The 13,588-nt window shown below is 22.8% G+C and overlaps 1 protein-coding gene across 4 annotated transcripts in view; it reads left to right on the top strand.

The window, feature by feature from the left end:
• LOC142220253 (uncharacterized) overlaps positions 1 to 8,029 on the top strand; it is a 346,247-nt gene extending 338,218 nt beyond the window's left edge. For all 4 annotated transcript variants that reach the window (XM_075289289.1, XM_075289305.1, XM_075289296.1 and 1 more), the window contains exon 4: positions 471 to 8,029. In XM_075289289.1, the coding sequence (XP_075145404.1) occupies positions 471 to 616 (146 nt within the window). In that variant the 3' untranslated portion in view covers positions 617 to 8,029. The remainder of the gene's footprint in view (positions 1 to 470) is intronic.
• The last annotated feature ends 5,559 nt before the right edge of the window (positions 8,030 to 13,588 follow it).

Below are 13,588 nucleotides of genomic sequence, written 5' to 3'. Positions count from 1 at the left end.
TTATTTCTATAGAAAATTATGTCAAAATTTTATTTCAATATAAATTTTTGTCAAAATTTTATTTCTATAGAAAATTTTGTCAAAATTTTATTCCTATAGAAAATTTTGTCAAAATTTTATTACTATAGAAAATGTTGTCAAAATTTGTGGCAACCGTGGTCCGGTCACCACTATTTTTGCTTCGCAGCAGTTGACAACACTGCGAAAGCCTATTTTGATATATTCCCTGTTTTATCGCTTTAGCAAAGGGAAGACTCATCTTTGTTTTAAAACTCTTTAAAAAGGCCGTAATATATTAAGAGTTCATGGTGAAGGGAGCATGTGCTAGACCTTGCCCTTGTTTTAAATGCTTTCTCACTGTACTCGCAGCTCTCTGTTCCTTTTGATTTTCTTTTAAATTATATATTATTTAATTTAGCTACAATTTAATTTATATAAAACATCATTTCGTTTTCTTCATTCACTTTCAGAAATCTGGGAAACTCAAACCTATTGTTGCACTGAGGATGGTTGCAATGGTGCTTCTGCTCATGATATATCGTCGTTGGTGTTAATGGTGCCTCTGATGGTCTATATTTGTCAAGCCATTTGGATGGTGATTAAAGAGCGTCGTTAAGTGGCTACAGTTAAATGTAAACACTTGCATTCTAATACTTTAAGTTATTGCTATTATCTTGGTTTTGCTTTTTTGTTCTAATTTCATAAACATTTTTGTTGTGTTATTTTCTATGGTTTCTATATTGTTTCGAATGTTGGCTGAAGTATCAAAATAAAAAATATAAAATAAATAAAGCAAACACAGAAATCCTATATAAACTCTTATATACTTTAAAAGGGACCTAAAAAGAAAAGCATATTTGAAAGAGAAAAAAAAAACACACACACATACACGTTATGGTGTTATACAAAGGAAAACAAAGAAGAACAAAAAAAATATGAAACAGTAAAAATAAAATTGCCTATAATTTATTAAGTCTTAAGAAAAACAACAAAAAAAAAGCGTTGGTTAAATCTCTTGTGTAGCTTTATAAAAGTTTATCTCTTTCTCTCTTATGTTTTACATTTTGTTGTTTATGGCTCAGCTCTTATGGCTCTTGACCATGACATTTTCTTGCTTTGTAGACATAAATATTACGTACTTGTGTTGTCGTTTATCTTAGCACAAAATCATTTACGTTTTCTCTATTTATAATAAAAATCTACAATACACAATTTTCAAACAGTCTTCCCAGCAATAAATTAACAAAAAAGCGAAAAAAAATCAAAGATTCAAGCCTATTAGAGAAAATACTTATTTTTTGCTTAAGTTCACAAAATTAGCAAAGAGAAGAGTAAGAGTCTTTAGAAAGATTGGAGAACAAGTTAATTAAACTCTCACACATACAAAAATATTTAAGAGAACTGAGTAAAGGGAGATCTATGCAATTCACTTGCTTTAGAGGTTGAAGTAAGCTTATTAAGTAATCTGTCAATCTATTGAATGGTAAAACTAAATGAAAAAAATCTACAAAAAAAAAAACTCCTACGAAAATCCAAAAACATAAATCATTGACAACACAAAATTCTAAAATTTTATTAACAATTTACAAGAAAAATCTAATTAATGAGAAACCAAAAAAAAAAAAACAAATAAAATTATTATAAAATGCTATTAAAACAAATTGGAATCCTTAAACAAAAAACCAAAAAAGATCAACAACAATTATATTTAATATTTCCAAATATTTTTCAGTCATTATGAATAAAACAAAAACAAAAAGAAAAACAGCAACAAAACCAATTGTTTACTTTAAAATTATACACACATTTAATTAATTATTATATTATATACATATAAATTATATAAGTATTATATATTATTATTATTATATTGTATTGTATCTATATATATATAAATAAACACAAAAAGAGATCACCACACAATACGATTTGCAATTACGAAACGCTTTAATACCAATTAGTATCTCAAATCATTCTCATGGATTTCTGTTTAGAAGGTTTTATGAAATTATGTGGATAATATGAGGGAAGGATGAAAATTAAATTAAAATTAATTTATATTCAGAAAATATATATTGTATAGTTTAATAACATTTATTTATAAAAATATTTTTTTTTATAAAAATCTGGTGCAAAATCGGATTAGAAGCAATGAATTTTCAATGGGCTTGTCACAAAAACTGCATATTTTGCAATAATCTCCAATTATTTCATCAGTTATGGTGCTATTTCCGTATTTCGGATTTAATTTAAATAAAATAAGAAAAATCTCTGTCAATTTGTTTTCTTTATTTCACGTGCATAGCAAATTCCAACTCAGTCAGGCACATATTGAAATATTAAATAAAATATTTGTCTGGTATGCTCTTAATGTAACTTTCAATTTTATTCGACATAGTTTTGATTATAACGAATTGATATTGAAACGTTAAAGTCTTGGACACATTCACATCTAATTTGTCTTCGCTAAGATCAATATATTGCCTATGTGTGCAAACATTTGACTTTAACATTTAAGTTTAAAAAAAATCGATCATTTTTTCTAGGATAAGTGTTAATTCACTCCAAACTTTATTCAAATGAATTGATATTGAAAAACTAAAATCTTGACAGCATTAGCAGCTAATAGGCCTTCTATAATATTTATATGATGCACATGTGTGCATAAAATAAATTAAAAAAAAAAAAAAATAAAACCTAACACAGTTTAAATAAAAAAAATTAAAAATTGTTCCGAATACCATAATTTTCATTTAAACATTCGAATTGATATTCGAAAAAAATATTCCGCATACATTGTTATGTTTTTATTCCCCAAGTTTTCTAATTTTTTTATATGACGAGTATTAAAATTAACTATAAATTTCATTAAAACGAATTGATATGAATAAACCAAAATCGCGACAGCATGAACAGCTAATTGGCCTTCTATAATATTTACATGATGCAAATGTGTGCAAACAAAAAAAAAAAAACGTTGCACAGCTTATATAAAAAAATAATAAAAATTTTTTTTTTCAGAGTAGTACAATTTTATTTAAACATTCGAATTGATGTTCAAAAAAATATTCAGCATGCATAGTTATGTTTTTATTTTTCAAGTTTCCAAATTTTTTTTATTGGATGAGTTTTTAAATTAACTCCAAATTTCATTAAAACGAATTGATATGAAAAAACCAAAATCGCGGCAACATTTGCAGCTAATTGGTATTCTACAAGATTGACATTTTACCTGTGTGTGCCTAAATTTAACCTAAAAAACAAAAAAAAAAAAATAAAAAAATAACATAACAAAATTAAAAAAAAAAATAAATAATAATAAAAAATATTTACGTGTTTTTCACATTCATTTAGTATAGTTTCCATTTTGGAGACCTAAATTTCCATCGGAGGATACCTAAATTTAATTCCAAATTTGATATTGAAACAAAAAATCCTTGAAGCTTCTATAGCTAATAGGTCTTCTATAAGATCGGCAAGTTGCCTGTGTGCGCATACGTTAGACTCAATAAATATAAGAAAGTTTTAATTACAAAAAAATGAATTAAATATATAAAAATACAATTCCGATTAATATAGGTTTAATTAAAACATTAAAAAAATATACGTCGGGATTATGTGCTTACTACATAGTTTATGTTTCTGTTTCCAAATAAACACCAAATTTCATTAAAACGAATTGATAATAAAAACCTAAAATCCCGACAACCTTTGCAGCTAAGTGGTCTTCTATAAAATTGACATGTTGTCTATGTGTGCAAACGTCTAATTCAAAAAACTTAAATTTAAAATAAAGTTTAAATTTCATAAAAAAATAAACAGTAGAGATTTCATGTAAATATTTAAATTAATATTGAAAAAAATATTCGTCTGGAAGATGTGCTGTTATTGTCCGATCTTATTCTTAATTGGTTTGATTAAGACGAATTGATATTGAAAAGCTAAAATCATCGGTAAATTTACTTGTAATTGGTCTTCAATAAAATTGGCATATTGGCTATGTGTGCAAATATTTGACTCAATAAATTCATTGAAGTTGAAATTTCACAAAAAAACAAAAAAAATAATGATAAATAAATAAATAAATGAATAAAAATAAAAAAAATCGTTGAGAAAGGCTTCATTTAAACATTAAAAAAATATTCGTCGGGAATATGTGCCCACTACATAGTTTATGCTTTTACTCTTCAAATTAATATCAAATTTAATTAAAACGTCAAATTTAATTGATATTCAGAATCTAAAATTCTGCTAACATTTGCAGCTAATTGGTCTTCTTTAAGTTCGGCATGTTGCCTATGAGTGCAAACGATTAACTCAATAAACTTAAATTTAAAATGAAGTTTAAATTTCATAAAAAATAATTTAAATTAGTAAAGATTTAAAGTAAACATTCGAAATGATATTCGACAAATTATTTATCTGGAAAATGTGCTCTCAACATAATATTCGAATTGATATTGAAAAGCTTAACTCAAGGATAAATTAACTTGTAGTTGGTCTTCGATAAAATTGCCTCTGTGTGCAAACATGTGTCTAAATAAATTCATCGAAGTTGAAAGTGCAAAAACCATAAAATAAAAAAATTAATTCGTTGAGTAAGGTTTCATTTAAACATACGAATTGATATTCGAAAAAAATATTCAGCAATATGTGCTCTTTAAATTTTTATGTTTTTATACTACAAAGTTTCCAAAATTTGTTTGCTAGCATGAGTGTTAAAATAAACTCCAAATTTTATTAAAACGAATTGATATTGCAAAAATAAAATCCTGGCAATATTTACATCTAACTGATCTTCTATAGCAAGTATAGGTTTTCTATGTGTGCAAACATTTAACTTACAAAAACATTTCTCTTAACAAAAAATCAAAATAAAAAAAAAAAAATAAATAAATAAAAAATAATATCGTTTAGTATATCTTTCAGTTAAACATTCGAATTGCTATTCGTCAAGTATATGTGCTTTTAAAGTGTTTTTCATGTTTATTTAGTAGAGTTTCGCATTTTTTGCTTGTAGGAATCCTATCCTTAATTCCAAATATTTGTAAAACGAATTGATATTGAAAAAATAAAATCCCGGAAGCCTTTACAGTTAATTGGTTTCCTATATGATCTACATGTTGCCTATGTGTGCATATGTTTGATTCAATAAACAGGGTTTAATTAAAAAATAAGTAAATAAAAAATAATTTCGAATAATACAGTTTAATTCGAATTGATATTGAAAAGGTAAAGTCTTGGATATATTTGCTTCTACTTGGTCTTCCATAAAATCGCCATGGTACCTATGTGTGCAAACATGTGACTCAGTAAACTCATCGAAGTTGAAATTTCAAAAACCAAAAAATAAATTAGTTTTATTTAAAAAATCGAATTGATATTCGAATTAATATTCGAATTGATATTCGATAAATTTTTAATCGGGAATATGTGCTCTCAACGTAACTTTCGATTTTCTTATAAAGTTTTCATGTGTGCAGCTGTTTATTGTTGTTTAGATTGTATATATGGGGAAATTTAATTTTTAATAATTTGTTTTATATAAGTCTATTTCAATTTTCTTACAAAGAATTGATATTATAAATACAATAATTGAAAGTAAATTGCAATTTACTTAACTTTTAAGACCATTATATCTCGGCTATGTGTGCAGACTAGAACATGCTAAAAAAATATTTTCTATAAATAACATATTTACGGAAATGTGTATATGTAGGATTTTTTGGTATTTAAAAATGAATTGTGTAATATGTGTGTGTGAGAGAAAGAGAGCATGTCTGTTTAACTTCGAGTTGTAGTTTGCATTGACTCATGTTTCTTTTTTCGATGTTGGGTAAACCCTTTTTTCTCTTTCTCTTACTTTCGTTTACGAGTTGATCTTGGAAGGATCGTAATTTTATATTAATTCTTATTGCATTATCTTTTTACTATTTTCCATTCTATATAAGTGTGCAGCTTTGGTTCATTTATATTGCAATTTTATTTATAGGAATATATTTTTTTTCTATCTCTTGTAAGAAAAAAAAAATATTTTTTTCCTCATATTATCCCATATTCGAAGAAACCAATTTTTTTTACACTTACTATATTATGTGTATTAGAACCTTAATTAAATGTAAACCACATTTTAAAACATTAACGATTAATAGTTTATTGTTTTTGTTTTTAAGAGGAATATTACCCAATCTAAAATATCACAGAGTTGTATTTTGGGGTATGTGGTATTATAGAATTCTGGTAATATTGCTTGCATTTTTATTTATAAAAAAACATACACACAAATTTTTCAAAAGGAAAACAAGCAATTAGGACATAAACTTGCTAAATTAATTAATTTATTTAAAAACAAGGCAAATATATGACAGCAAGGCCAGATATAAGAAAAATCAATTGAAATAAAAGCTACTATAGATATAAAATTAGTATCAAAGGACTAAGAAGGCAAAACGCTCCCTTAAGGATTGTCGCAAAAAATTTTATAGTAGTATTCCCAATGATAGGAGAATTTGTAAGAAAAATATAATAGTAAAATTATTTAAAAAAAAAAAATCCAAAGAGCAAAAATAATACCAAGCAACGAAATTATGTTAAAAAAAGAAAAAACAAACAAAATGAAATCCTAAACCTGCGTAAAAGAATACTAGAAAAATTTGAAATATATATATAAAAAATCAAAGAAAACCAAAAAATAGTTAATTGTTAACAAAGCAACAACTGACTTAACAAAATAGAAATTCACACTGGTCAGATGTCGCGATCTTGGGATAAAGGTTGAAAGTTCCCTTGAGGAAGCAAAAAAAAGGTTTAATGCTTAAAACACACATTATTCATAAAATATCACAAACGATTATCACCAATTTCCAAAGCAACAGCAAAGAAATATATGGACAAAGTGATTGAAGGGAAAAAATTAAAAACGAAAAAACTAAAGCAACAAAAATGAAACCAAAATACTAATAAATCCAAGAAAAGTGAACAAAACACTGTACAAGAAATTCTAAATTTATTAAATATGAAGATAAAGCAAAAATCAGAAACTAAATACAACAAACAACCATTAGTTTTATTTAGATTAAAAAAAAAAACAACAGAACAAATTATATATAAATATATATCTATATATATTTAAATTAGAAACAAAAATAATACAACTAATATACGATATAAATCCAAATAAAAATCAACAGAAAATATGTTCTAAAATTTTTTGAAATCAGATAACTAGAAGAAAACCTAAAACTAAAGAGATGAGGAAATTTAAAAATCCGAAAAAAAAATAAAAATAAAATTCTTAGAGCACTTTCATATTAAAAAACAAAAATTACAATTTTTTTTTTCAAATTAAAAAAAAAAATTAAAAAAATATGTAACACAATCCTTAACGATTGTAAACTATTATTAAATTTTAAGGCTTTGAGGAACATCCTTTGGGATAAAAAAGAAATAAATCCCAGCCTACAACAACTAAATATGCAGTTCAAAATATTTTATTTAACCAAAAAAAAAAATATATATAAATAATTTTTATTTATGTATATGTTATATTTTTCTCCCTCCCCTTTTACCAAATATAAATTTTCAATTATAACTGATCATTATATTCTATATATATAAACAGCAGTAGTGAAAAGCAATAATATTATATAATTATGAAAAAATATATATATAGAGAGAAAAAGCAAAATCAAGAAAAAATCCAAATTAAAAGAAAATCCTGAAATAAAATCATGGTAAATATTCCATAACACAAAAATATAACACTTCTGCCACAATCACAAAATATTTGGTCCTTGCGTTTTATCCATAACACATCCCACACATTTGGTGCAATTACCGAAAAACTGAAAGAAGAAGAAGAAGACGAACAAGTCGTCAACGCAATTCACCATTCGAAGCCAACACTAAGCAACAATTGTGAGATATATCTTTGTTTGTCATATATATATATATATTTGAATTTCAATAAAAATAAATTTGCAAAAATTAAAAAACCAAAAAAAACCTAATTCTAAAGTTACCTTGAAAACGATGTTATTCATTTCTAAGAAAGTTTAATGAAATCCGAAATTTGCGTAAGTATAGCAGTGCAACTAAGAAGTACTTCAAAAATTTTCTATAGAAATAAAATTCTGAAACAATGTTCTATAAAAATAAAATTTTGTCAAAATTTTCTATAGAAATAAAATTTTGACAAAATATTCCATAGAAATAAGATGTTGAGAAATTTTAGAATTTTAGAAAGAAAATTTTGAAAAAAATTTTTCATAGAGAAATAAAATTTTGACAAAATTTTCTATAGAGAAATAAAATTTTTACAAAATTTTCTATAGAAATAAAATTTTAACACAATTTTCTATAGAAATAAAATTTTGTCGAATTTTCTATATTTTATGACAAAATGTTCCAAAGAAATAAAATTATGACAAAATGTTTTAAAGAAATAAACTTTTTATAAATTTTTCTAAAGAAATAACATTTTTTGAATTTTTAAAGAAATAACACTTTGAAAACATTTTCTGCAGAAATAAAATTTTGAAAATATTTTCACAAAATTTTCTATAGAAATAAAAATAAAATTTTGACAAAATTTTCTAGAGAAATAATATATTCACAAAATTATCTATAGAAATAAAATTTTGACAAAATGTTCTATGGAAACAAAATTTTGACTAAATTTTCTAGAGAAATAAAATTTTGACAAAATTGTCTATAGAATTAAAATTGTGACAAAATGTTCTATTGAAATAAAATTGTGACAAAATTTTCTGTAGAAATAATACGTTGACAAAATTGTCTATAGAAATAAAATTATGACAAAATTTCTAATGAAATAAAATTATGACAAAATTTTTTATAGAAATAAAACTTTGACAAAATGTTCTATAGAAATAAAATTTTGACAAAATTTTTCATAGAGAAATAAAAATTTTGACAAAATTTTCTATAGAAATACAAGTTTGACAAAATTTTCTATAGAACTAAAATTTTGACAAAATTTTCTAGAGCAATTTTGAAAAAATACAATTTTGACAAATTTGTCTATAGAAATAAAATGTTGACAAAATTTTCTATAGAAATACAAGTTTGACAAAATTGTCTATAGAAATAAAATTGTGACAAAATTTTCTAAAGAAATAAAATGTTGACAAAATTTTCTATAGAAATAAAACTTTAACAAAATTGTTTATAGAAATAAAAATTTAACAAAATTGTTTATAGAAATAAAATTTTGACAACATTTTCTAGAGCAATTTTGAAAAAATACAATTTTGACAAATTTGTCTATAGAAATAAAATGTTGACAAAATTTTCTATAGAAATACAAGTTTGACAAAATTGTCTATAGAAATAAAATTGTGACAAAATTTTCTATAGAAATAAAACTTTAACAAAATTGTTTATAGAAATAAAAATTTAACAAAATTGTTTATAGAAATAAAATTTTGACAAAATTTTCTATAGAAATAAAATTGTGACAAAATTTTCTAAAGAAATAAAATGTTGACAAGATTTTCTATAGAAATAAAACTTTAACAAAATTGTTTATAGAAATAAAATTTTGTCAAAGTTTGCTATAGAAATAAAATTTTGACAAAATTTTCTATAGAAATTAAATTTTGACAAGGTTTCCTAGAGAAATAAAATTTTGATAAAAATATATAGAATTGTTTATAGAAATTTTTCATAGAGAAATAAAGTTTTGACAAAATTTTTTATATAAATAAAATTTTGACAAAAATTTCTATAGAAATAAAATTTTGACAAAAATTTCTATAGAAATAAAATTTTGACAAAATTTTCTATAGAAATAAAGTTTTGACAAAATTTTCTAGAGAAATAATATATTCACAAAATTATCTATAGAAATAAAATTTTGACAAAATGTTCTATGGAAACAAAATTTTGACTAAATTTTCTAGAGAAATAAAATTTTGACAAAATTGTCTATAGAATTAAAATTGTGACAAAATGTTCTATTGAAATAAAATTTTCTGTAGAAATAAAACGTTGACAAAATTGTCTATAGAAATAAAATTATGACAAAATTTCTAATGAAATAAAATTATGACAAAATTTTTTATAGAAATAAAACTTTGACAAAATGTTCTATAGAAATAAAATTTTGACAAAATTTTTCATAGAGAAATAAAAATTTTGACAAAATTTTCTATAGAAATACAAGTTTGACAAAATTTTCTATAGAACTAAAATTTTGACAAAATTTTCTAGAGCAATTTTGAAAAAATACAATTTTGACAAATTTGTCTATAGAAATAAAATGTTGACAAAATTTTCTATAGAAATACAAGTTTGACAAAATTGTCTATAGAAATAAAATTGTGACAAAATTTTCTAAAGAAATAAAATGTTGACAAAATTTTCTATAGAAATAAAACTTTAACAAAATTGTTTATAGAAATAAAAATTTAACAAAATTGTTTATAGAAATAAAATTTTGACAAAATTTTCTAGAGCAATTTTGAAAAAATACAATTTTGACAAATTTGTCTATAGAAATAAAATGTTGACAAAATTTTCTATAGAAATACAAGTTTGACAAAATTGTCTATAGAAATAAAATTGTGACAAAATTTTCTAAAGAAATAAAATGTTGACAAAATTTTCTATAGAAATAAAACTTTAACAAAATTGTTTATGGAAATAAAAATTTAACAAAATTGTTTATAGAAATAAAATTTTGACAAAATTTTCTATAGAAATAAAATTGTGACAAAATTTTCTAAAGAAATAAAATGTTGACAAGATTTTCTGTAGAAATAAAACTTTAACAAAATTGTTTATAGAAATAAAATTTTGTCAAAGTTTGCTATAGAAATAAAATTTTGACAAAATTTTCTATAGAAATTAAATTTTGACAAGGTTTCCTACAGAAATAAAATTTTGATAAAAATATATAGAATTGTTTATAGAAATTTTTCATAGAGAAATAAAGTTTTGACAAAATTTTTTATATAAATAAAATTTTGACAAAAATTTCTATAGAAATAAAATTTTGACAAAAATTTCTATAGAAATAAAATTTTGACAAAATTTTCTATAGAAATAAAGTTTTGACAAAATTTTCTATATAAATAAAATTTTGACAAAATTTTCTATAGAAATAAACTTTTAACAAAATTTTCTATAGAAATACAAGTTTGACAAAATTTTCTACAGAAATAAAATTTTGACAAAATCATACATAGAAATAAAATTTTGACAAAATATTCTATAGAAATAAAATTTTTAACACAATTTTTATAGAAATAAAATGTTGACGAATTTTCTATATTTTATGACAAAATGTTCCAAACAAATAAAATTATGACAAAATTTTCTAAAGAAAGAAATTTTTTATAAATTTTTCTAAAGAAATAACATTTTTAAAAATTTTCTAAAGAAATAACATTTTGAAAACATTTTATACAAAAATAAAATTTTGAAAATATTTTGACAAAATTTTCTATAGAAATAAAAATAAAATTTTGACAAATTTTTTTAGAGAATTAACATTTTCACAAAATGTTCTATAGAAATAAAATTTTGACAAAATTTTTTAGAGAAATAACATTTTCACAAAATTACCTATAGAAATAAAATTTTGACAAAATGTTCTATAGAAATAAAATTTTGACAAAATTTTCTAGAGAAATAAAATTTTGACAAAATTTTTTATAGAAATAATATGTTGACAAAGTTTTCTAATGAAATAAAATTATGACAAAATTTTTTATAGAAATAAAACTTTGACAAAATGTTCTATAGAAATAAAATTTTGACAACATTTTTCATAGAGAAATACAATTTTGACAAATTTTTTTTATAGAAATACAAGTTTGACAAAATTTTCCATAGAAATAGAATTTTGACAAAATTGTGAAAAAATTATAGATAGGAATAAAATTTTGACAAATTTTTCTATAAAAATAAAATTTTGACAAAATGTTCTATATAGAATTTTGACAAAATTTTCTATAGAAATAAAATTTTGTCAAAGTTTTCTAGAGAAATAAAAGTTTGACAAAATTTTCTAGAGAAATAAAATTTTGGCAAAATTTTCTAGAGAAATAAAATTTTGGCAAAATTGTCTATAGAAATAAAAGTGTGACAAAATGTTCTATTGAAATAAAATTTTGACAAAATTTTCTATAGAAATAAAATGTTGACAAAATTTTCTATAGAAATAAAATTATGACATAATTTTCTATAGAGAAATACAATTTTTAAAAAATTTTCTATAGAAATAAATCTTTGACAAAATGTTCTATAGAAATAAAATTTTGTCAAAATTTTCTGTAGAAATAAAATTTTGACAACATTTTCTACAGAAATAAAATTTTGATAAAATTATACATAGAAAGAAAATTTTGACAAAATTTTCTATAGAAATATAATTTTGACAAAATTTTCTATAGAAATATAATTTTGACAAAATTTTGTCAAAATTTTCTATAGAAATAAAAATACAATATTGACAACATTTTCTAGAGAAGTTTTGACAAAACTGGCCATAGAAATAAAAATTTTGACAAAATTTTCTGTAGAGAAATAAAATTTTGACAAAATTATACATAGAAATAAAATTTTGACAAAATTTTCTATAGAAATAAATTTTTTTCGTTTTGTTATGTTATTGTTGGTTTTGTTCTTTAATCATTGTAGTTGTTTTTTTGATTTCAGCTTAAAACCATGCATTGACTACAAGTGTAGCTTAACCTACAGAGGAAAAGAATGTTTGTCAAATGTATTTGGGCAAAAAAGTATAGACTGCAAAATGGTTGGATGAACGCACGTTTCGGAATTACCACATTCCTCATCAGCATCCTCTACTTGCAGCAAAACTATCAACCAATTACCAGAATAAATTCAGGCATTTCATTAAACCCAACAATAAACCGTTGCCACCGTCAAATCATCGATTTGAGTACAGTTGGCTGCGTTTATTTTGAGTGTGTTTCCTTTTCTTTCATTCGTTTTGTTTTGTTATTGTTGGTTTTGTTCTTTAATCATTGTTGTTGTTTTTGATTTCAGCTTAAAACCATGCATTGACTAAGCTACACTTGTAGTTTAGTCAATGCATGGTTTTAAGCTGAAATCAAAAACAAAAAAAAACAAACAACAGAAATAAAATTTTGTCAAAATTGTTTATAGAAATAAAACTTTGACAACATTTTTTATAAAAATAAAATGTTGACAAAATTTGCTATAGAAATCAAAGTAAAAAAGCATATTAAAATAGAAGGTATTTGTATATTGAAGCGAATATTTATTTTGGTTTTTTGAGAATATTGTTGTTTTAGGCTATTCCTGGGCAGAGCTGCCTTGGAAAAAATTGACGTATAAAGCAATGTTTTTCTCAAAAGTCTCTATACCATGGCAGTTGTTCTCTCTCTCTCTCTCTTTCAGAGAACAAGGCTGCGTCTTCTACATTATCTTTGTCATTAGTTTCAATAGTTTTATTGTAAATTTTGGACACAGTATGAAGCTTCTCATGTCTATGGTGGCCAATAGGCCAAAATAGATTTGAATGAACATTTGTGAACTTTGTATCTTTTTGTTTTTTTTTCTATTTGGGTTGCTGCGA

The sequence above is a fragment of the Haematobia irritans genome, chromosome 1 (assembly GCF_050003625.1).
Source record: "Haematobia irritans isolate KBUSLIRL chromosome 1, ASM5000362v1, whole genome shotgun sequence".
Taxonomy (NCBI): domain Eukaryota; kingdom Metazoa; phylum Arthropoda; class Insecta; order Diptera; family Muscidae; genus Haematobia; species Haematobia irritans.
This window is presented reverse-complemented; position numbering and strand designations above follow the sequence as displayed.